This window comes from Mytilus californianus, unplaced genomic scaffold (genome assembly GCF_021869535.1).
Source record: "Mytilus californianus isolate M0D057914Y unplaced genomic scaffold, xbMytCali1.0.p SCAF_69, whole genome shotgun sequence".
In the NCBI taxonomy this organism is placed as follows: domain Eukaryota; kingdom Metazoa; phylum Mollusca; class Bivalvia; order Mytilida; family Mytilidae; genus Mytilus; species Mytilus californianus.
Window position 1 is genome coordinate 796394 of NW_026262722.1, and position 26858 is coordinate 823251.

At 32.2% G+C, this 26858-nt stretch overlaps 1 protein-coding gene across 1 annotated transcript in view; it reads left to right on the forward strand.

Annotated features, from left to right (window-relative positions):
- LOC127707399 (caspase-1-like) overlaps positions 1-24537 on the forward strand; it is a 35733-nt gene extending 11196 nt beyond the window's left edge. Inside the window, exons 2-9 of the mRNA XM_052211877.1 lie at positions 1154-1466; positions 2652-2720; positions 4585-4680; positions 15968-16111; positions 16774-16872; positions 18954-19253; positions 20271-20475; positions 23149-24537. Of these exons, the coding sequence (XP_052067837.1) occupies positions 1154-1466; positions 2652-2720; positions 4585-4680; positions 15968-16111; positions 16774-16872; positions 18954-19253; positions 20271-20475; positions 23149-23281 (1359 nt within the window). The 3' untranslated portion in view covers positions 23282-24537. The remainder of the gene's footprint in view (positions 1-1153; positions 1467-2651; positions 2721-4584; positions 4681-15967; positions 16112-16773; positions 16873-18953; positions 19254-20270; positions 20476-23148) is intronic.
- The last annotated feature ends 2321 nt before the right edge of the window (positions 24538-26858 follow it).

Consider the following 26858-nt stretch of genomic DNA (forward strand, 5'->3'; position numbering starts at 1 on the left):
GGCAACATCTTTTTATAATTTAATTTTAGATGTAACGCGTTTTCTGATTGGCTGACGTTGTTTTGTTTATCAGCTCATAGACATAATTTTGTCATGTGACCGCGACGTCATCAACGTTTTTCATGGTTTACTCCGGTTTAAAATGGAATTAAGAATTAAATTATAAGAAATGACTTTAATATTTTTTCTGTCTATTCGAAATAACATAAAAAATGTGGTGCACACTTTAAAATAACCCGCGGGTTATTCAGTGTGCACCACATTTTTGATGTTATTTCTTCATAGACAGAAAAAATATTACAGTCATTCCTTAAATAGTTTTGACAATGGGTAATCATGCTTACATTCCAAAATCAAAGGTTAAGGTTTTTATGCCTCTGCGACTGAAAGTTGTGGCATATTGTTTTACCCCTGTACGTCCGTCCTTGTGCGTCTGTCCATCCATATGCATCCTTCCATCCAATTATGTGTATATATAGCTATTCCAGTTAACCCCTCTTATAGTTCAAAATCTAGAACGTTTTCACTTTACATGCTGTTTGTATATATGAAAGGTGTGCATGTGGTCAGTGTTTTGATTTTTATCATGTTTATTGATTTTTGCACTTTCAGTTTTGGAAGATAGTTGAACTTTGTCATTTTTTTAGTATATACTTGCATAAGATGTGCATAGCTATTCCAGATAACTCCTCCTACAGTTTGAATGCTAGGAAGTTTTCACTTTGTTTGCTGTTTGAACATATATTGATGGTGTGCATGTGGTCAGGGTTTTGATTTTTATTGATATTTGCTCTTTTCGGAGATAATTGAACTTTGTAATTTTTTCGAGTATTTACCATGTTTACTTGCATAAGAGGTGCATAGCGTTTCCGCATTACTTCTCCTACAGTGAACCATAGACCTATGTACCCCCAGAGTACTAGTAGAAGACCACCTTCAGCAGAAAATGTCAAATTGCAATCCTACTTTAATAAGATCAAAGTCTCTCTATGGCAAGATGGAAACTCACAACCTCAGTGTTGTAAGTTACATGTACTTAGATCATGTAGATCACTTGGCCACTGGGGCCGGAGATAGCAAGACAGCTAAAATTAATTTCCAAATTTAGAAAAACAAACACTTGTAATTTGATTTTGATTTATATTTGTCAGAGATACAACTGTCAATTACTGAAAGTAAACTTGTTGGACTTTCTGAAGTCATAGCAAGAAGAGAGGACTGGACGCAGCTTCCTTCAGCATTGCAGATTGATTATGACAGAATATCACAAATAATGCAAGCAAATCCAACAAATGAGCTGATAGTTCATGGCTTCCTTAAACACTGGTTTATTGAACAGAGAAATAAATTGGGTACCAGTCCAAGTGCAGATGGCCTCTTAAATGCTTTTCAACAGTTAGGATTTACAGATGCCATTGAAGAGTATGCACGACTCAGTCATGAATCAGAATATGAATTTGAGCAAGGTATAAGATTTTTGCCCTTTAAATCGTCTGCGTCTGATAGAAATCAACCTTATGCAAATGAATATCAATCTGTTAACCTTTTTTGGGTGAGAATAATCTCAACGGAAAGTGTGTAACTGTTTGAAAATTGAGTTGTTATAAGAACCCTACAAACATGACAATATACATCAAAATTCATTTTTTATTTCGCATTTGAATGTTAAAAAAACCAACCAAATTCTTATACATATACATGTATACCTGCATTTGCACAAGGTCAATGTCTATCTGACGCAGCTCAAATGTTTTAAACTGATATGAAAAATGACAGAATATTAAATTTCATGATTAAAAAATTCTATACTTAGTGCCAATTGAAACTATAAAACCTACACTAGAAGGTAGACATTGTATTTTTCATAAATGAATATTCAAACCAACCGATTTTCAATTGAAGTTGGAAATCCTTGTAAGATTGTATAGACTCCTAATTATATAAATTAGGATATGCATATATTTCTATGCTTGTTTAGAAGCTTTTTGATTTTTTTGAGATTGTAAGATTCACAAAAAAAAAAGAAATAAAAATTACACCTTAGATTCAAATTTTATCCATAATCAACTGCTTTAATTTAGGTTTTGATTTTGACCCCTTATCATAAATTTCTAAAATCACCAAGAAAAACAAACCTATGTTATGAAAACCATGCCTACCAAACTTCAACAAAGAAAAAAAGTCTTGACACTAAATTTGAACAGATTGATATTATTTTGAGTTACTCCCCTTTAACAAAGTTCAGAATTTTTCAACTTGACAATTTCATTAACCTTTTGCTTTGAGCACCTATAGGTAGCTTGTCTCAATACTTATCTAGCCAACTGAAAGAAATTTAAATAACTTTTTTGGTATTGCTTTTTGATGGTAACAGTAAAAGTTTCTCCATCTTATCATAATTTTTTAGTTTCTACATTTGTATGAAGGTAGATTAAAGAAACTAGCTAACAAATATTATTATTTTTGACACACACATATTTCGTTTACAATAGGGCTGCCAAGTCTAACTCAATTAGCGTGAGACTCGCACACTTTCATGCCTGTTTTTTGGCATTTTCCTTTGATCTATTTGGCCAAATCTCATGCATTTGCTTCATGAAAACTTGGCAGTACTGTAAAAATGTTGTTAATTACTTTGCATTTCATTACAGAATCTGAGAATCTTGATGCACGATCAGAAAGAAGTGGAAATCAAGAGGAAAATTTTAATGTCTCATCGGGTATGTTGTGGTTTAAAGTTGAATAACAAAAGTACCGAACTTCAATGAAAAAATCAAAACAGAAAGTCCCTTATCAAATGGCTAAATCAAAAGTTGCCCTATTCCTGACTTGATACACTGTTGATCCAATAATGTTTGTGGTATATCAATTTTCTTGGATTTTGTGGGTAAAGGAAAAACTACATATTTATTTATTCTCAAGGAACCTCAAATTTTTAGTTACTTTGTTGACAATAGTTGAAGCAGACATGTAGATGATGAAATCAAGAAATTTTGTATTCTCTAAATCAAAACTTTTTCATTCTCAAAATCAAAAATTGTTCAACCACAAACAAAAACCAATAAAAAAATATATGAATCAACAGGGTGGTCCTACCCTGAAAAACTGTTCACGTCACACACACAACATCACTGTTAGGGGTGAATTTTTAAAGTGAATACTGGAAATTTTGGGTTATTCACTTAAAATTTCTCTCTGTATATTTAATAGGCATGATAGGTGACTTGTGACCTCATGCACCAGCAGTCTTCCTTTTCAACACATTAAAAAAAAGATGTTTACTCAACACCAGTAAGACTAGTCATATTTGACTGATATACCTCTGTACCCTAGTTAGAAGTGTGGATTTTTTCTATCATTTCCAACTTGAGTATATGCAGATAAGAACAAGACAAAGTACAAAGAGATTTTAATAACGTGATGTATACTGTAATCCAACTATTTTTAGCAAGCAATTTATTTTTCGCAACTTTCGTGAGTAGAAAAATGACGCGAATATAAATCCTCGCACAAAATTTAAAACTTGAATCTTTCCTTATCTAACTACATTAGAAGAATTTGAAAATTGCAAAATTAATGGGCCACGAAGTGGGCTAGAAAGGGCTTAACGCAAAATAAAATATCTACTAAAATATGTTGGTGTACAGTATTTATGATATAGAGGTTTAACTACATAGCTTCAAAATACTCCAACAAGTTAAGAAGAAAATCTCTGCAATCATAAGTTCTAGAGTCCTAGCTCCCCATCATGCTCTTGCTGATAAAACAATCAGCAAAATAAAAACAAATGTCAAAATTGGCATGGCTCCACTGATTTTTCAGACTGGAGGAATCCATGATGCTTCAAAAATAGTGAAGAATGCACCACTGAAAATAGTGCATCACAATGCAAAATTGCAAATAGTGATTCTACATAGTCAAAAACAAATCTCATTAAACACATCTAAATTTAGTCCTATTCTGGATTTTGACATTTTTACTGTGTGTAGATTCTCATGGCTTGTGAAGCATGCATAGAGGAGACACTTACCCGTGTCGATGCCCTCAATCTCACTCCTTTTGGATTTCAGGGGATTCCCTCAGTTATTGTTTGTGACCTTTGTTTGTATCTTTGATTTATGTGATTTGAATAATGGTAAATATTCAATATATGTACATTGTTGGAAAACATAAAATGTATTTGTACGAGCTTTAGAAACAGGACGAAAAGCGAGGCTCGCCAAGCTTACTCCTGTTTTGCGTATAAATACATTTTATATTTCCGACAATATAAATATATTGTTTTTATCCTGCAATTTACACCTGCCACTTAAAACCTTAGTTGTTGAAATCCAAAATGTTGTTCCTAACTTTTAAAGAAATCGACATAGTTTAAAAACAGACCGTGAAGAAAACGCCAAAAATTTACTTTTATACAAAAAAGAAATATCCACATTACCGCTTGCTCCACATGGAGGCGGGGTAACAGGAGACTTTATTTGTACAAGTACAAGTATAGCAAAAATTTATTTGTATACCTGTTGTATGTACAATAGTTGAATTGGCTGACTGCAGTATAAATGTATTATTTTTATGTGATTACAGGAGAGGCTAGAGTGTCTCAAGGAAATGAGGACACAGATTTTAGAGCAGCCACACCCCCTATCAATCAGTCAAATTCAGGAGCACAAGTTGGTCCAAGTAAGTAATGTCTTAACAGGCCAATCAGATGTCCCAATATGATAGGTCTAAGGTCATACATTATACTAGCCACACCCCCTATCAATCAGTCACATTCAGGAGCACAAGCTGGTCCAAGTTAGTAGTGTGTCTTAGGCTAAACAGAGGTCCAAAATGATAGGTCTAAGGTAATGTTTTATGCAAGCCACACCCTCTACCCATCAATCAAGTGAGTAATGTGTTTACAGGCCAATCAGAGGTCCCAATATAGATAAATGTACATGGAAAGCTGTTAAAGGACTTTTTCTTTTAGTGTGAAATGGGTACAGTAATTTTCAAAGAGAGTAATAAGGACAAAAACTTTTTTGTTTTGTTTTCTTCTTTTTTCTTTTTAAATGAGGTTGCAAGAAAAAAAAAATATCATTAGGCGGATTTTCGAAGTAACAATTGGTTATTGATTTGGGGATGTTCAGCGGGCGGGATGCTAGCGGGCGGGTGGACGGCTGCCAAACAATGTCTGTTCATTTACATGAAAACGCTTTGAAGAAATTTTTTCAAATTTAGATATGTTGTTTCCTGTGACTAAATGAAGGTCAAGTTCAATTTTCACAATTTTAGCTTTTCTCGTTGTTCAGTTATAGCTCTTTCCCAGGATTTCAATTTTTGATGAATTAATCAATTACTGTACAAAGGGAAATAACTCATTTTTTAAAAGATTTTTAAAAGACATTGTATTAATGATAAATGACATTTTGGATTTTTTTTTCTTTTCTTTGGTAAATTGTTTGAAGAATTTTGTTGTAGGTTTGTTTGTTATTCTGTATAAACTAATTTTCTGAATACTATATATAAAATTTTTTTATGAAGTAAACTCCTTTAATAAGATAATCTATTTTTATTAAAGGATATATTTCATTACATTGCATTATGTAGATAAAGTTGTTGACATTGATCATAGATAAGTTGTAGATCTATATTAGTTTGTGACAAATGAAAGAAAAATATTTGGATCTATTAATTATATTTGATTATAATTTGAAAATAGATATACATTGTGTTACATCATATCTAATTTTAGAGAACTGTTTTTAGTGATTATAATAATAGAGTACTAGGTTAAACCATATTTCTGTTAAAAGGAAAATAACTCAAACTTATTCCATGAACCAGTAATGAAAATTTTCATCAAAATTTCTTAATAACTATTTTTTTTAAGTCATGTATGTTATGAAGGTATATGTCACAGTTGTTATTTAGTATTTTATTTTTGTTGTGTGTGTTAATGAATGTTTAATTTTTACATGATCCTGTTTGGGGTTCAGATTTGCAAATATCATTTTCTTTATTAATTAGATGATAATCTATTTTAAATATTCAATCACAATCTAAATTCAGAGCTGTTTAAGCTTAAATGTTGTGTCCATACTTGCTCAACTGTTCAGGGTTCGACCTCTGCAGGAAAATTCGGTTTGCTGTCACTCGGCAGCCTCTTGTTTTAGTACTGGATTACTGCAAAGATGTTTGTAACTTTTTTGCCAGTACAGTACTGCGACTCTTTTCACAAATATCTTAGGTGTAAAATTGATCGTAAGTTATGCTGAAATGTGTATGACCTATGAGTATTTTTACTCTTAAGATTTTTTATGAAAAGAGTCCCAGTATCTTACTTTGATGCAGATAATTTCAGCCCAAACATACTAACCATACTATCAATATTGCTGCACCTCACAAAATATTAATTTCCAATTTTTTTTTTCAATTTCTTGATGGAACAAAAAGTAAAATCACAAAAATACTGAATGCAGAGGAAAATTCAAAACGGAAAGTCCCTAATCAAATGGCAAAATTAAAAGCTCAAACACATCAAACGAATGGATAACAACTGTCATATTCCTGACTTAGTACAGACATTTTCTTATGTAGAAAATGGTGGATTAAACCTGGTTTTATACAGCTAGCTAAACCTCTCACTTGTATGACAGTCATATGAACATGTAAGGGAGAGGGAGAGTAGTACATATGAATCCTCTTGTTTGTCATTCAAGACCATCTTTCTTGTTTTTTATCCAGTTTATTCAAACTTACTAGAATAATGGATCATATTACAGACCTTCTAAAATTCAAACTGACCACACGCACGATACACGCACGCACGATACACGCACGGTGAATGCACGATACACGCACGGTGAATGCACGATACACGATACACGCACGATGAGCGATGAGCGTTACACGGAGGATTAACGAAAAATGAATGATGAATGATGAACGCACGATACACGCACGATGCACGATGAATGATGAACACACGATACACGCACGATACACGCACGGTGAATGAATCATTGACGAATGAACGATAAGCGCTTAATACACGGTTCTCAAAGCCATTTTATTTGGAATTGCATTTAAAATTGATGTATGATAATGAAAATCTATAAGGGTATACAAATTTTAGATATTTTGCTTTCTGTGTTGATTGGTCGACAGTTTTACTAAACCACTCCATGTATTAAATAAATTAATTGTAGGATAGTATTTCCAATATCAATGAGTGTTGTCAAATTATAAAACTCATCGATTTTATAATCCTACTTAATATAAATAATTTATAAATTGCTACGTTTTAAAGAGTGGCGATTCCAGCCATTTTTAAAAGGAGGGTTCTCAACCCAGGATAAAAGGGGTGGTTTTAACCATATGTCCCCATTCAAATGAATTGATCCCCCTTCTTTTTATCTGTCTAAATTTGTAACCTTAACTAATTAATTATCATATGTTTACATTCCGAAATTTAGGAAATATTTGTATGTTTCGAAGTTTAGTATGATGTCCATTATCACTGAACTAAAATTCATTTTTGTTTAGGGACCAGCTGAAAAACGCCTTCGGTGCGGGATTTTCTACCCATTCGTGGCCTTCGACTGTTTTCTGCCTGTACGTCTAAACACTGCTAAGGACTTATAATATGCCTCTAAGGACTAGAAAGGACGTGTTACTTGTACTCTGTTTTCATACTATGGTAGAGATAGATAGATTTTTATTACATAAATTCCATTTTTTAAAGAAAAAGAATCACCATTAAATGAGTAGTTGAACAATATTTGGAACGTGCAGGTTTTTCCTTGATATTGCCGAAAATCAGTGATCCGACTGACACGAGCGAACTTACATAACAACTGATTAAACAATCATAATCTCTTTTTTTTTTACTTAAGTTACAACGTTCCTTATATTATCAGAATCGTATGAGTTAATTTAGAGCAAATATATAATTTGTCAGAAAAATCTGATTCGTACAAATTAATTAGAAATAGCTAAGAAAATGAAATTTACCAAATAATGAGAAAATTTAAACATTTGTAATACCAAATACTTCATAATATTCTTCTGAAACGACTTTTCGTCCTGAATATGCATGAAATTTTTGCCACTGGACGTTTAAACAACCACTGAATAATCAACCAATCAAATTTTGCTCTCAGTAAAAATGAATTAAACAATATAAGCCACAATTGTATCCATCACTTGGTGTCTGTTGTTTGTTTGTACAGTAAACATACTGAATCTTTTTATATTCCTTATACAATTTCAAGTATGTAATAAAATTCATACATATTTTCAAACATCCTGGCATTTCAAATTTCTAGGAGGTGAGATTCTCGGGGTTTTACCTGAAACTCTTTGGGAAATGCAATTTAAATTCCAATTCCAATTCCAAACTGTAAAAGATATCCCAAGGTTTTTTAAAATGCATTTCTAATTTGATAAGGAGATTTGAAAAAAACGATCTCAATGGTAGTTGAAATTATTCAGTGCAATCATTTTGTGTCCGTTGTTGACTTTCATACATTGTACATATCAATTGATGTATCCACTGTTTGCTGTTCGTTATCTGTTGTTTATGGCAATCAGGCCTGGCGATCGGTCTCCAAATTTAAGCCCCCACTTAGGTAAATTAATGATCATTTATAAGTGGGGGGGGGGGGGGGGGGCTTTTTTCTCGGGACAAACATTATTTTCCTTCCTTTAAAACAACTTAAAATTTTTTATATTTTTCATTTAATCATAAACCGATGAATATTAAATGATTTTTAAAAAATTAAAAAAATATTTTTATTCTAATATATCTAAATATCTGGGTTATTTTCTTATCCAAATAATTATTTTTTCATTTTTTTAAGGAAAAATTGTTATCAGTTATGGCCCCCTCATTTTAGACATGACATTTTGCTTGATACTGTATGAAGATTATTCGTTGCAACTTTTATGAAGAAATTACCGACTTTTTTTAACTAGATAGATATACAACAAAAATACCGTTTTTTCTTCTTGTATCAATTTCTTTTCACAAAAATTAAATATTAACAAAGAATTGTTACACAAATGTAGAGCCCAATTTTATAACGAAGATATTCCTAATCTCTTTACCGAAATCCGCATATCTTTATCTTTTGAAACAAAAAAGTTAAGGATGTCTGTTCAAAGGACAAAAATGTCCAAGAAACCGAAATGTTATAAGTAAAAATTTTTAATGTCGAATAATTCAAACCCATTTGTCTTTTAAATTTAGCACATGAAGATATAATTTTTATTACATATACAAATTGATTTTGTAAAAATTAGCTTGTATATATGTGAACTTTTGTAAAAAAAAATAACTGTGGTTCTAAAACTGTATCACATGCCCATAATTGTCCTAAAGCTAAATGTCATCGTCAGATTATGAGGGTCTGAATAGGGATTCATTATTTCTGTATTCTATCATTTTAGGCAATTTTTTCTAATCGTTATACCTTTTGTCGATCATTCTTTATTCCATATATTCTAGAACCTCATCATTTTCTTTTCTATATATTTGTCTGGTTATTTTTTGTATTCTCTATTTTTTGGTCAATAATTTTCTATTCTATAAACCCCCAATCACACCCTCATGTATAATGGAAGACGATAAACATTTTAGTATACATACCACCCGTTGTCACTTTCACCTGACATACAAACCACAAATTGTTATTTTTACCTGGACACGGGACTTATATAATTACGTAATAATAACGGATATAGTAAATTCAGTAGAATATAACCTGTATCAACGCACTGGCTTGTTAAATGAATATTGATCTGACAACTGTTTATCATATTTTTAGTTATTTTAAAATTGAGAATGGAAATAATGAATATATGTCAAAGAGACAACAACCGGAAAAGAGCAGATGACAGCCGAAGGCCACCATATTTGATAAGGTTTTAGTTTCTAATGAGACAGTAACCATCGTATTTTCAGAAAGTCTCTAAACGGATAATGAGAGTTTAGCGACCTTGACTGGCTATACAGCCCAAGCACGGTCGGTCTCTAAAAGTTGCCGAATTTAAGAGCCTATATCAAGAGATAGGCTTTACCTAGCTTTAGGTGTTTAAAAAATATCCAATTCAGTGGCGTAGCTACCATTGACGCAACGACGCACTTGCGTGCACAAACCAAATGGCCCCAAAAAAAATCATAATTAAAAAATCATAGCAGTCAAAAAAAGAAAGAGTGTGATTGACTGTCACTTTGTATATATAGGTGTTTCAACTTGTCAGAAAGGTTTCCGTGTTTTCTATCAGTTCAGTTTTGTTGTGCGTAGTACATCGGTATATACAATTTTTAGACCATCTACTAATTTAAAACGAACTACAAGATCGTCTTGTCAATTCGGAAGAACGTTTTCTTGACAGATGCTTCTTCCAAACAATCTGAAAAGTTTGAATCGGGACCATCAAATTCGCATATTTCGCGCCTACGAGTCCGATCTTCAATCAGAAGATTATTCTCAAAATTAAAAGGTGGGTTGCGCGATGGGATATTTATCTATCTAAGAAACCAGACCATCTCTGTGCAAAATTGAAGATGACGCCGAAAGAACTTTGCCCAAATATATTCTGTATTCTGCAAATACTTCTCACCATGCCACCCTCAACCTCTACTGCTGAACGCTCTTTCAGCGCTCTGAAACACGTAAAAACCTATCTGAGATCGACCATGGGACAAGAAAGACTTTCTTCACTTGCACTGCTGCACGTTCATTCTGATTTTGACATTGACACTAAAGAAGTTATTGACACGTTTAACAATGCTAGGCAAATGAAAATGTTACTCTCCTAAAGGACCTCGGTTGTTAACTTCAGTCTTACATACGGTCTTACATACGAACGTCACATTCATATATCACCAAATTAAAAATTGATTGTTTGAATTGCTTTGTTTTCGTATGTTAACATATATGTCATGAGATGATCCAGTTCTCTAGCCCTTTCTTTCTTTGAAGCATAATAAATTGGCGAGCATTGCAAAGTTTTAGAATTTTTTAGTCAGTTTTAGGTCTTTGATTTGATATACTAGTATAGAAAAACACTCAACTGTGCATACTTCACTTCAAAATTAACCATCTTAGATCGAAAAAAGATTCATTTTCTGTAAAAAAAAAAAGGGTTCAAAATTTTGTTTTGCCTCGCTACGCTTGGCAACTTCTGCGTGCAGATCATTATACGTCTAGCTACGCCACTGTCATTTAAGAACCAAATGTAGCTTCTTTATATTTATACCAAAATTGAGTTCAAGGCAGTATTTTGTCGAAGAGAACAATTACACAAAGAGCAACATGCGAGAAGAGGTTTCATTTCCCTTATTTATTTTTTATTGAAGTGAGTAATCTTTTGAGATTACTTCACGGAAATATATTTTAAATGAAAAGGTGCAACTGGATACATCCCTAAAAAATCAAATTTAAATATATATATATTACCTGAAGATCAGTAAAAGCAGTGAAAATGCTAGTAAAAGTGATGAATTGAAACCGTTATTATCTTTTATTAATTTTTTTATATGTTACCAGCATACGGATTCTACTTAACTTTTCTTTATATATATATATATATATAATTTAAATTTGTTTGTTATATATATATAAAATGACGGATATTCGTCAATCGGACAGCAATCCAACATAAAAACGAGTAAGTTACCTGACATCAAGAATAAGAGGTTTAAGCATACCCCGCGCTGGTCAACTTTCTGAGTTGTGGGTAATATTCAATATACATGTAGGACTGTGAAACGGGAAATATACGAAAGATTTGTTTTTACATACGATGAAGCGTCAATCCCTCAATACATACGGGTCCACCGTGAAACTATTCTTATGATTATATAACGGTAAATGATGATCTCATTAGAGGAACAAATTAAGTAAAGATACATGTTGAAGCAAGAATAATTTCCACATGCAAAACATCAAATAGGACGATCTCTAAATTAGTACGCGATAACTTTAACTATTACATTCATAGACAATAACACTAGTAAATGCTTTATATACTGACATTGAAACAAATATACTGCTCATAATAATTGCACATCTGTAGACTTTAATCTAGGTATCCCGCGTTATATAAACCATTGAACAGCTCATCGCGCTTCGGCGCAGACCAGCGCACTTCAGAGTTCACGCGTGGCCATCAAACTTTATGATCTCCATTGCACCTCCGAGTCATACACACATATATATTCCGATTTTCTAATAATGGTTTTTATTATTTTAATTCCCGTAGGTATTGCCCAAAGAAATAGGGTTTATTTAAGGGTTTACACATCTTCATAGCTAAAATATTTTGATACTTATATCACGAACAGATATCTATGACAAACATTTCTTAAATTGTCAGTATATAAATTTAGATTATTTTTTTAAGAAACGTAGGTTTCAGCTACAGCAGACTAAATTGGCTTTTGATGGATTGAAGGCTTATGTAAAAATAAGAAAATGTGGTATAATTGCTAGTGAGTCAACTATTCAAGAAAGTTCAAATCAAGAGGAATGCTAGCAGTTATATCTATACTACCTTCAATAATGAAAAAATACGGGAACTGTAAAGTCGGTTATTAAAGGCCCCGCCCCGACATGAAAAAAATATGAAACAATTCAATTGAGCAAACTAACGGCCTTCTTTATTTCAAAGCTACATGTATCTTGCCACAAAAAAAAGCCCAAATACATGTATATAACAGAATTGATGTTACGAAAACCACTGAACTACGTGCTTTTGACTTTGGACAGACACATAAATACACAGAATGTTGTGAATGTGTATAGGCCCTTTATTGGTCATATAGCTCTACACTCCTATCTATTTTATACATTCTTTGGCTTTCAAATATTTAGCATTGAGCGTTCCTAGTGAAAGTAAATCCAGAAAAGCGTTATAGATGCATGAAATTTATAAAGTGTTGTTTTGTGAGGGGATCAAAACGTAGGGATCGATGTTAATGTCTGTTTTATATGTGCAATAATATCGGCCTTCTAACTTTAGTGAAACTCTGCAGATGTTCAGTGACGGATCCAGGGGGAGGGTTCAGGGGGTTGGTACCCCCCTTTTTTTGGACGATCAATGCATTTGAATGGGGACATATAGTTGGAACCCCCCCCCCTTTTTGCCCTGGGTTGGGAACCCCCCTTTTTAAAATGGCTGGATCCGCCCCTGTTGTTTCATGTATTTGATATGCAAATTATCACAAAACTAAAAGGATAAGATGGATGAATTAATAGTTGATCGTTTAACGTCCAGTGGCATATATTATAGATTCATTATTAGGGGGAGTACAATAATTATGATATAATGATGAACATTGGCAATCATACCACAACTTCTTTTTTATAAGAACGTACATGTGTAGATTTTCGTCTTTTACTGTAAACGACAGTGTCCCCGGGAGTCAAAGCCGAAATCAAACTTGTGTAAATTTCTGAAACATACATTTCATTATTTAACCCAATGTAAAGCAAAACAAATGATACCGTTTTGAGCTATAAAACCAAGGCAATCCTTTATACTAGTCAAAAGTTGCTGGATCGTGATAGATGCATACGAAACTTCAATTAATTGTTTGTATTTTTCAATCTTTTTTATCCGATAAAGATGAACACAAAATCTATCGGATAAAAACTACCTATTTTTCTATAAGATAAAATTTATCCTTATTGGAGTCAAATTTGTCATATGGATTCATAAAGAACAAAAAAATGTCCTCAGTAACGGAACAAAAAATACCCCCATGGTAAAATAATCCGTCATTCTTTAATACAAAGTACTATTGTGAATTATTTTTTCGGATATTAATCTTTTAGACATACATTAAAAACGGTGTCCTTGATATGCAACCATGAACACAATGAAAAGTGAATCTGTGAAAGTGTTCCATGTTTATTCCATTTAAATAAAGACTTGTTATGATAATACTGTACAATATATTTAACTATTTTATCAAAAAATTTAAATAAAAAAGAATATCTTAAACTCGTAAACACAATTTCAAGTTTAAAAAGTACCTTAATTTAAAATCCTACTTAAGGAATACGGGATATATTTGCGTGATCCTATACTTGTTTAATTAAAAAAATGCCTTCAAATACATATGTTTATTTGTATTCAATTTTCCACAAAACATATTTAGCTTATTTTAAATGAAAATAAAGAACAGAGAATAAAAACACTGTTGAAGAGAAAATACATATTCGTGTTAAATTCGCCTCAGTTTAATTTGTTAATTCAAGTTTGACATCTAAAATCTTAATCCGCAATCCACATTTACCCGACAATCTTGTATATTGTATTTTCTCAATGGAATAACCTTACCTGCACGTGGCCATCAGAAACGAAGACAAAAATTATATTTGTAATGGTATTTATCAAAACTTAAATGTTTGAATATTTAGTAGAATATGAATTTGCCAAATAAGCGAAGAATTATAATCTTGCATTGTTCAACATTGGAGAAATGACTCAAGTTAAACATTAATCATGTTAATACTGATTCAATATTTTATTATAGTCTCACCACATACAAACATAAAATGAGAATCACAGAAATAAACATAAAACATTAAAACATTTGCATTGTATGTACCAATCTTAAAAAGAATAATGAGAGACTTTTAAGACACAATATATTTACTCATTTACATTTAAAATTTACAGTGTCCACCTGTACTATATGAAAATAAAACATTTTTTCTTTGAGAACTAGGAAATAAAATGCCGTTTCTTTTCAATGAAATATTGTTGATGTTTTTGGCAACTATAGCAGCAACATTGCCGTTATTAAACAAAAATATAAATTTTTCGCTATCTGATAATTAAAGGTTAAAATGTTCATTAAAATGTTTAGCTTAATGTATCATAATTTGTCTTAAATCTACATATAATGCATGAATCTGTATGAACGTTATGTACGATGAAGTTAATTAAGTGTTCACAAGAAAGTAAGTATGAATGTAAATTTTATTTAAAGTCGGAACATATATATACACTTTAACCGTGAGATAAAATATAAGCTTTGATGAGCTCTATAACCGACTATCATATAAAAACCGCAATGAATGAACGTTACCCGATTAGAGATGAACGTTTGACAAATGCACGTTATCTGATGTACACAGTTATACACGATTGACGAACGCACGATACACGGTTAAGAATGAATGATTGATGAACGCACGATACACGCACGATACACGCACCATACACGATTAAGAATACACGATGCACGCACGTTACACGGAAAATACACGGAACGATGAATGATGAGCGCACGATTGGTACACGCACGATACACGCATGATACACGCACGCAACACGCACGATACACGCACGATACACGCACGCAACACGCACGATACACGATGAACGCACGGAATAATGGTCAGTTTGAATTTTAGAAGGTCTGTATGGGTAACTCTAGATTTTTCAACTCTTGCCACTCATAAATTCTTGATGGCACCAGAAGTTGGCATGAAATGAAGGAGATGTTGGGTATACTTTAAACTTAACTATGAAAGACCTGCCATCAAGACCAATTTCTTCAAATAACAAAAAAAAAAACAGAAATATATGAAAACAACCACTGACAAGCTAAGGTTCCTTACTTGGAACAGACTATATGATATACTATATTACTTATTTTCGCCTATACTTTATTTTGCATTTAGCCCTTTTAGAAGACATGTGGCAATTTTTATTTGTGATTTTGGGTTTTTATTTTTATGTATTCATATATTTAAGGCTAGATGATAGTTTTGCATATTTGCCAATATTTATTTTCACGTTGATTTTCAAAGTTGCGAAAAAATGAATTGTTCATGAAAGTACACAGTATAAACCAACATGGCCGAAAATGGCATTAAACAGAAACAAAACAATCAATCAATCAATGAATCCTGTTATTCATACTTTGAGAATTTTTTTGATCACCAATAATTTTTTTCAGGTTTGAATCCTCTAATTAACCAGAGCATACGACAACCAAATCAACAACCAAATCGACAGGATGATGTCATCATCAGGCAAATGGAGGCTGTCGCCATTGATGATTCTGCCATGCCTTTCTATAAGATGAACGCCAGACCCAGAGGTTGGTAGATTTATATCTAATTTAAAATTGAGAACGGAAATGGGGAATGTGTCAAAGAGACAACAACCCCACCATGAGCAGATAACAGCCAAAGACCACCAATGGGTCTTCAACACAGCGAAAAATCTTGTTTTAGTGGAACTTACATTTTGGTAGTGGATTCAAGTTTTTTTCCTTGATTTTTTTAATGGCTTAGTTTTGAATGGGGCAGATGGTATGTATAAAAAAGGCCATATGTATAATCATGCCTACATTTCTTCAATTTATAATACAAGGGTTAATGCCAGTATCTAGAGGATTGTGGACTTATATGATTCTTAAGTAGAACTTAACATTTTGATACTGTAAATTCAGAAATTATTGATAGGTATTCATTAAGGTGAATTGTGCAACTGATTAGTAATGCAAGAATAAAAACTTTCATTTCGAGTTCAAAACATATATAATGTATGCAGATTTTCTTGAAATCGCTATAATTTATCTAGTATCTTTGTCCAATTTTCAACAATTACAATAATAAATGTGCTCAATAATTTCTTCATTTACAATAGTTGAATGTTTTTTTTCAATGATTTTTAATGGCTCAATTTGACTGAATTGAATATGAATCCACAGTATTGTAATTTATTTTACATTGGCAATAATAGAATATCTAATTTTAGGTTTAGCAATAATAATAAACAACCAGCACTTCCATAAAATCAGAAATGATCAATCTAGCAAGGAGATGCCAGCAAGAGCTGGCACTGAAAAAGATGCAGGTAAATATAATCTTGTAGTTCTATTGGGGTACATCACACACAAGGGAGAAAACTCTTTGGGAGTCAACAGAATGTTAAAGGGAGACAAGTCTTTTGGAGTCAACAGAATGTTAAAGGAAGGAAACTCTTTGGGAGTAAACATCATGTGAAAGGGAGAACACTCTTTTGGAGTCAACAGAATGTAAAAGGGACAAAACTTTTTGGGAGGCAATAAAATGTTAAAGGGACAAAAGTCTTTGGGAGTCAACAGAATGTTAAAGGGACAAAACTCTTTGGGAGGCAATAAAATGTTAAAGGGACAAAACTCTTTGGGAGTCAACAGAATGTTAAAGGGAGAAAAGTCTTTTGGAGTCAAAGGAATATTAAAGGGAGAAAACTCTTTGGGAGTAAACAAAATATGAAAGGGAGAAAACTCTTTGGGAGTAAACAAAATATTAAAGGGAGAAAACTCTTGGATAGTCAATAGAATGTTTCGCAGCATCTGGAAATTAAAAGCATCTTATTAACCCACAAAAAGTTGTTTTATACTACCTTTATGTTGCTATTGCATTTTAGTTTCTTGTGGAATAAAGTGGTACCACTTTTGTATTTTTTTCACAAAAGACAGTTAGAAAGATAAAAAGAAAGGAATATCTTTCAAGCAAATATATCTGTACCCCTTTTTAGCTCACCTGGCCCGAAGGGCCAAGTGAGCTTTTCTCATCACTTGTCGTCCCTCGTCCATTGGCGTCGTCGTCGTTAGCTTTTTACAAAAATCTTCTCCTCTGAAACCACTGGGCCAAATTTAACCAAACTTGGCCACAATCATCATTTGGGTATCTAGTTTAATAAATGTGTCCGATGACCCTGCCAACCAACCAAGATGGCCGCCATGGCTAAAAATAGAACATAAGGGTAAAATGTAGATTTTGGCTTATATCTCTGAAACCAAAGCATTTAGAGTAAATCTGACATAGAGGGTAAAACTGATTATCAGGTCAAGATCTATCTGCCCTGAAATTTTCAGACAAATCTGACAACCTGTTGTTGGGTTGCTGCCCCTGAATTGGTAATTTTAAGGAAATTTTGCAGTTTTTGGTTATTATCTTGAATATTATTATAGATAGAGACAAACTGTAAACAGCAATAATGTTCAGCAAAGTAAGATCTACAAATAAGTCGTCATGACCAAAATTGTCAGTCGACCCCTTTAGGAGTTATTGCCCTTAATAGTCAATTTTTAACAATTTTTTGTAAATTTTTGTAATCTTTTACAAAAATCTTCTTCTCTGAAACTACGGAGACAAATTTAACCATACTTGGCCATAATCATTATTAGGGTATCTAGTTTTAAAAAATTTGTCAGATGACCCTGCCTTCCAACCGTCATGGCCTCTTGGTTATAGAACATAGGGGTAAAATGCAGTTTTTGGTTTATATCTCTGAAACTAAAGCATTTAGAGTATTTAAATCTGACAGGTGGCACAAATGTTCATTAGATTTAGATTTATCTGTCCTGAAATTTTCAGATGAATCCGACAACCCGTTGTTGGGTTGCTGCCCCTGAGTTAGTAATTTTACAAAAATTTTGCAGATTTTTGTTATTATCTTAGATATCATTATAATATCTAATATCTAATACTATTAGTTATGATTTTAACCTTATTTTACATGATTTCTAAAGCATCAGTAAATACAGGTGAGCGACACAGGCTCTTGAGAGCCTCTAGTTATATTTGTACTGCATTTGTTTACCTCAACTATTGTATTTGTATTTATATTGTATGTTTCTCTGTAAACTTGTATTTTGTTTTTAGAGAATAAAGTATCTATCTATCTATCTGTAATGGGTAAAGGCATGTCAATACATTTTTCACAGAAGTAGTTCATTGACAGTATTTGTAGTTTATGAAAACCTAAAAACTACCAAAAGACAAACAATATCATAAAGATTGAGTAACACAAACTCCATAAAAAAAATGGAGGTGATTACAGGTGCTCCTGAAGTGTTATGCTCCTCATGTGACACCCATTGTGTTACTCTTTTGTTGATTAGTTGTATCAAGTATTAATTGATTATATAATTGTTTTCTGTTTTTTAGAGAAACTTAATTACATATGGCAGAAGTTAGATTTTGAGGTACGTTTGTTCAATGACGTGGACTCGACAAAAATGAACCAGATCATGGTGGAAACAGCCTTCGAAGACCATTCAACATATGACTGCCTTGTGGTGTCAATATTGACACATGGAGTCCTTGGCCATGTTTATGGAGCTGATGGACGGATAGTTAGAATTAGTCAGTTAACCAGCTGTTTTTCTGGCAGAAGATGTCCGTCTTTGGCAGGAAAACCAAAGTTGTTTTTCATTCAAGCTTGTCAAGGAAGAGAAAAACAAGAAGGTATTGCATTAAAGTGTACATCTGTGTTTGAATTCTTGTAAAATTAAACCCCCTGTGAAACCTGTGGAGCTGTAATATCTATTCTAACATGCTCTTTTGTTTTTGAAAAGACTTTATAATACAAGGGATACCATGGGTCTTCTATCATGTCTTTTGATACGAATATGACACCTTATGTACTTGTATACACCATGCATATGGCTTCCAAAATGGTCATATTTTCCAGTTATGATCTGTGACATTTATTTTTTACCGGCTGGTACAAGGCTTAAGCAAACATTAAATGTAGATTTGCCGCATTTATATAATTTAGAGAAAAAAATCGAGGTTTGAGAAATCTTTTTTACGAGGATTGATTACTATAAAGACAAGCCCTAATTGAATACCCCCTCACCTAAATAGTCATTGTTACTATGAAGGTTAATTGGTTTATTGGCAGCTAAGATTTACCTGTTGGCCTGACTGGTAAACTATTAAGTACCAGACATAAAAGTATCTACTTGTACCAGACATCCATCAATCTATTTGAAATTGTTTTTCATGCATATTTAACTGGTTTCCATCTAATTATCAAAAATCATATGACATAAGAAACAAAAATTGGTTTGCATCTTAATAATTTTATCAATAAATAATTTATTTCATCAGAAATGTATTTAACCTGATTGAATAAGAAAATTAAAAGGTTAAAGAGCAAAAAATAATGTTGTCTACATAAGTACATTACTGAGTACATGCACATGTGTGAAATTTATTTGTGCATTTGGAAGCTTTCAGAATAATGAAAAACATAATTTTAGGTAATTTATACCAAGTATCTTAAGTTCATTTCAAGTATTTACTTGAAGACATTATGTGAAACGAATGACTTAAACTTGATCATGCTTTAAAAAAATACACAGATTTGAGTTTTTCCATCTCTGTTCCAACAACTGCTGTTAAGTCTGGTTGTTATTGGAATTCCTTATTTAAAATCAAAAATTTATTATTACAAACATTGTCATATTTTTATTAAAGGACATGCCATTGAAACAGATGCTGGAGGAAGTATGGAGGAAAGACAGGATTTAAATGTTGACAGACCAAGAGAATTAATTCCTGATGAGGCTGATTTCCTGTTAGGATATGCTACTGTTCCCGGCTATGTTTCCTACAGAAGTAGATCCCAGGGGAGCTGGTATATCAATAAGTTATCACAGAATCTGGATAAATATGCTTATCAGTAAGTAAAGGAACATGATTCAACTTCAATTTAATGGCTTTTGTTGTCTAAGCTCAACTGAATAAAATTGAGAATGGAAATGGGGAATGTGTCAAAGAGACAACAACCCGACCATAGAGCAGACAACAGCCGAAGGCTGCCAATGGGTCTTCAATGTAGCGAGAAACTCCCATACCCGGAGGCGTCCTTCAGCTGGCCCCTAAACAAATATGTATACTAGTTCAGTGATAATGGACTCCAAATTATACACAAGAAACTAAAATTAAAAATGAAAAATGAAAAATGAAAAATGAAGTATTGCCATCACATGGCAGTTGCAGTCTGTTGAAAACCAATCATGATCAACAGACCTGCCAACTATCCCGATTTATGAGGGATATTCCCCATGAGAGGAGTTGACCTAAATTTTGAAATTCTTTATTATATGATCTGAATACCTCAAAACAGTCATTCAAATGAGTAAAAAGAGTATTTAAGCACATACATACTCATTTATACAATATAGTAGTAGATTAAAAACATGACAATATAAGAGGAGCATAGAGATTTTGAAAAGTTGGCAGGTATGGATCAATAATTAATAAGTATAATGACTCCAAGCAATAAAGACATTTTGTTAAATATTTTCTTTAACTTTTTCACCATTTTCACATTTCCACGTCGATTGTGAAAAAATTGTTTTCCGCACTAGTGAAATATCTGTCCGCAAATGATTGGTCAAATCTAATTATGTCGTAAATTTTTCTTCATTTCTTCTGCATTTCCTATTGTGATGTCATGAGAAATGATGATCATGTCTGATGACATCACATAAAGAACACAACTTTCTGCAAATTTTTTGAAAAGGAAGGATAAAAATCATTAGAGAAACAGATTCCACCACTATAACTCTCAACAGTTAAATTTTAATTATTTAAAAAGCTCGGCTAGCCTCCCGCTTTTAATATTAAAATTTAACTGTTTCGATTGGAGAAATATCGTAACACACTTGTTGCAGTGGTGGAATCTATATTTATCTTGTAGGTTATTCAGAATAGCTTACATCATAATACATCCTTAACAATCCTTAGCAATTTGTAGCCAATGCCATCTTAATAAAATATGTAAGTGAGCACAAAGCATGACATAACAGCACTTTCCCCCAATTAGTAATAAGGAAAAAGACTGGGGAGTGCATAATACACTGTTGTTGCCTTTAAAATATTCATGTTTTGCCTATTTTCTTAAAAATTATAATAGATAGGTAAAAACTGTAAACAACTAAAATGATAAAAAAAAACCTAGAAAGATATTGATATAACCGACTAAACTAGTTTTTGGATGCTTTTTGTCCAATTTTCTTGTTTTTGACAGTTACATCATAAACTATTGTACATGATTTAGGCCGTTAGTTTTTCTCTTTACATTTGTCATTTTGGGGCCTTTTATAGCTGACTATGCGGTATGGGCTTTGCTCATTGTTTGAAGGCTGTACCTTGACCTATAGTTGTTAATTTCTATGTCATTTGCTCTGTTGTTGAGAGTTGTCTCATTGACAATCATACCACATCTAATTTTTATATACTGTGGATTCATTATTATTCGTTGGATACTATTTTCGTTGATTTCCTGGGTAAAGGCGAACCACGAATTTAAGGATGTTCGCTACTCTTTCAAAATATCAAGCTTTTTAAAAGACTGCTTTAAATTGAATGTATATAAATAACAGAACAAAAAAGCAGAAAAAAATGAAGTGTCCGTGTGCTTGTTTTTGAGATATAATCCATAGAAAATTTCGCGGGAAATGATTCCCTTTAGATTTTTCATACTATTAAAATTGGCACCTTTTTTCTTTCAAAAACTATGAAAAAATAACAATGATTTTACAAGATTTTCAAATATGGCTTTTTAAACTATATGTTATAAAATTATGAAAAGAAAAGTGGGGCTTAGTGGGCAAAATTTTTAATGGCACTACATGGATAAAACCAGAGGATTCCGAATATCTGACAAAAATTCAAATAAAAGAGCAGCAAACATCCTTAAGTTTTCAACGAAGTACAAATTTTCTATAGGTTTGTAAACAGACTTAGAATAAAGCATGAAATCAAGAATCCACGAAAATACAATTTTTCATCAGTCCACGAAAATTGGTATCCACGAAAATAAATTATTCCACAGTATACTAGATAGGTAGTAACTGTAACCAGTGAAAAGAATCATCAATACAAAATCTACAAAAATGCCAATAAATAAAATCTACAAATTAGGGCTATTCCATTAAAACGTATGTGGGTAGGAAGGAACTTTCAAAATATCCATACAACCAAGAACCATTTTTTAGATAATTTTGCATAATGGTAATAGACGCATACTGAAAAAAAAAACCATGACCCACATTCAATAATTAAAAACTTCCCTTCCTACCCTCCCACATACATTTTAATGGAATAGCCCTTAGCAAACATAACTGATTGCAATGAAGGTAAAATAGATATGTAATTAGCATATCTTCCCAGTTGAGGAATTTAGGCTCTAAGTAGCCTCTTGTTTTATGAAAGATAATATTTAACAGGTAATTTATTTTCTTTTGGACTTCTAGGTGACTATATCATTGATATATTTCCCACATATTCTTTTATTCATATACAGCTATAACTTATTAAGGTTCCTAATTCCTTATCTCATTTGTAGGCACGACTTACTGAGCATTTTAATTAAAGTGAATGAGGAGGTTGGAAGAGCTACAGCAAACATTGACAATGGAGCCTACAAACAGATTCCTGCACCTATGTTTACACTGAGGAAACGAATCATATTCAGATAAATTATATTGTGGAAAACACTAACAATGGAACTTACAAACACAGATTCCGGTACCTATGTTTGCACTGAGGAAACGAATTATATTCAGATAAATTATATTGTGGCAGATATTGTTTCAAGCTTTGTTAGTTTAAATATTGATTTAGGTAAACATTTTGTGAAGTCAGGTGCCTTGCATATGTATTATTATGTTGAAAAGTATTTCTTATAATGTTATGGAGTATTTATATAAATATTATTTCATGTGTATAGCATATGAATTTATACAATCAAACATAGGACTTATATTTAGTGCATTCGATATTATCCTTGATTGGATCAGGGTCAGGAAGTTCACAGCACTATGTTACCATTGGTACTTATTGTCCATAAGGATTTAATTGTAACCTGATAACTATACAGTCAAACTGTATAAAAAGGTGAACCTCTGGTACCAGAGAATACTGACTTTATAAGATGAGGTTTGAATTGCATAGGTATAAATACATATTGGGACAAGAAGAACTGTGACTGACAAAACAAGTTATCGCTTATTATACATGATGTATATAGCAGGTTTGACTAATATTTATACATTGTCATGTTTTCTGCCTATTAAAATCACAAAATGTCAACCGAAAGTGACACTATGAAGCTTTTTATGCAAGTGATCACAAGGATTGACTTATATTTTACAATATCTTAATGCTAAAAAAAACTTTTTTGCTAATGTAATACCAAACTTAAAGCATTTGGTCAAAATAGTAAGAAGTCACTCATATCTTGAAACAAACATTATTGTTGTGTCAAATCTCTGACTTCTTAGAGGTAAATAACAGCCATTCTTCAGATTCTGAAGAGTTGTTGTAAGAATCTGATTAACAAATAATTAATTTAACGAATTACTGTTGGTTAGATATTTTTGATTAGGACATTGCATTGCTAACCAATCACATGTCAAAGAATATACTTTTGAAATATTACCCAGAATGAAATAGTGAATTAGAGAGATTTCCCCCCTTTAAATGGTGGAGGGTAAATAACAGTTGTCTGCATTACATAATATATTGTATATAGCTATATATAGCATTAAAGTTTTTTTCTTTTATTAGAAAAACCGACATTTAAAGCTAAAATACAGAAGCTTTCGTTATTATTATTTTCATATTTTATGTGTGTCCATATGCATCTTAAAAGGTGTAACAATTGTATTTGAAGCTTTATCATTGCTGTAAGATTATGAATGGAAATTTAAAAAAAAAAGAAATTTGCATTCTATGTTTATAGTTTTTAATGTGCATGTTGATATTAAAAGTTGTCAGCATCACTAGCCTAGTAGCCTATGATTTTGAACTGGCTTTGTATTACCTTGATATTAACTGTTGAGAAACTTTCATTTGACTTACAAATAAGAAGTAAGTAACATTCAAATGGTATTATCCTCTAGATGCAAACATGAATATTTTTACTGTTTTTTTCGGCCTTCTTCTTGTTATTGTGGTTTAACTCCTCTCTAGATGTTGGTAAAGATCATTTCTGTAAAGAAACAAATTTTCAAAATGCACATAAAATGCATCAGGTTTGATAATTTTGCTGTTTTCAAAACATCTGCAAGTGTAAATTGAACTTTAATTTAACTTCCCCGAAATTTCGTTTTTTTATTCTCTTCAACTTCGTATTTGATGTGGCCTTTCAACTGTCTTGATTCGTCTTACTTAGACGAAACGTGTGTCTGATGCACCAAGTTATTAGCCTGGTTTCTTTGATGAGTTTTTATGCCCCACCTAGGGGCATTATGTCTTTTGGTATGTGCGTCCGTTCGTCCGTCCGTTCATTTGTTCGTCCGTCCGTCTGTCCCGCTTCAGGTTAAAGTTTTTGGTCAAGGTAGTTTTTGATGAAGTTGAAGTCCAATCAACTTGAAACTTAGTACATATGTTCCCTATGATATGATCTTTCTAATTTTAATGCCAAATTAGAGTTTTGACCCCAATTTCAGGGTCCACTGAACATAGAAAATGATAGTGCGAGTGGGGCATCCGTGTACTAAGGATACATATTTGTTATAATTCTGTTCTCCTGTTAAACAACGACTACTCAATCTTGTAAATTGCTGTCGACACTAGATATTCTATGTGTACTGCTTTATTACATACACACTTAAAACCAACATGATGGTCCAAATGTAGAGGATGTGATCAAAACTGCGGATGTATAAATATTAATTCTGATAGCAGCATCTCAAGTAAAAATTTGATAAGCCTCTTTTCGATGGTACTTAATGTGTATGATATTGAGGATGCTCCTTATATTGAATAAAAGATAATTGAATATACATATATAATACCAGAAAAAGAACAATATAAAAAAATATTTGGGTATGTTAACGTATGCAAAAGAGAGAAAGATATCAAAAGGACATTCAAACTCTTAAGTGTCGAAAATAAACTGACAACGCCATAGCAATAAATGATTAAGAATAAGAGACAAACAACAGTATACAAAACACAACATGCGGGCAACACGAACCCCACCAAAACGGGGTGATCTCAGGTGCACCGGAAGGGTAAGCAGATGTAAGTGAAAAATACATAATGAAATATAGATTAAATATTTTTTTTGTTTATTGCTTTTGGGGCTTATAACTTACAGAAGTGATGACGTGATCATTTCCCAAGGTTATTTATGAACATGATGTCATTTCCACACACTGCACACACAAAATAAAGATTGAGAAAAACAAACCTCAACCGAAAAGGAACTCGGTGCTCGAAAAAAAAACCCCGCAATATCTGCTCTCCATAAGTGAGAAAATTTGCAAATAAGGAGAATTAAGGATTACTAGCTTATCCCGTATAGGATACAAAAAATTGTGCAATCCAAAATAATTTCTTCCCCAAACCCTTCACCCTTTTCTTGTATTGCAAAAAAAAAATAGTGCATTATAAAACATTTATTATTGGAATCCAGGATAGTAATATAGACAGAAGAAAAGCGTTGAATGCACTGTCAACAGATGGAACAACTATATTTGTTTTGCTTCATTTTCTTACATGAAATCTCATTGTAAATCTAAATTGGAATCTAAGAAAAGAAAACCTTCGCAATTTTGCGAATTACAAAATAACAAAAATACTGAACTTCAAGGCAAATTCAAAAAGGGAAAGTCAAAATTTAGTGAAAAATTGATTATTTTCAATTATTTTATTTTGGTTTTATCACAAATTGAAAATCAACATGAGACTTACATGTATATATTTACACATATATTCATATGATAACAGTAAAAGTAACGAAGATTTTTCCCTATTTTTTGTTGAGTACAAGAGAAGAAATATGATATGACAATGGCAATAGAAAATGAGAAAGTTATAAATACTATTTGGGAGATTATATATGTCTGTCATTACGAAATTACACAATCTTATAGAAAACCTAAATCAAATGCAAAAGTAAATATTATATATATAAATTCTGTATTACAAAATATGTGCTGTTACCAGGAGGAAAGTAAGTACCAGTTGAAATAAGTGGAAACCTCATTTCAAGTATAAATAGAACAGAGTGAGTATTTTACAGGTCAATCATTAACTCGTTTTAGT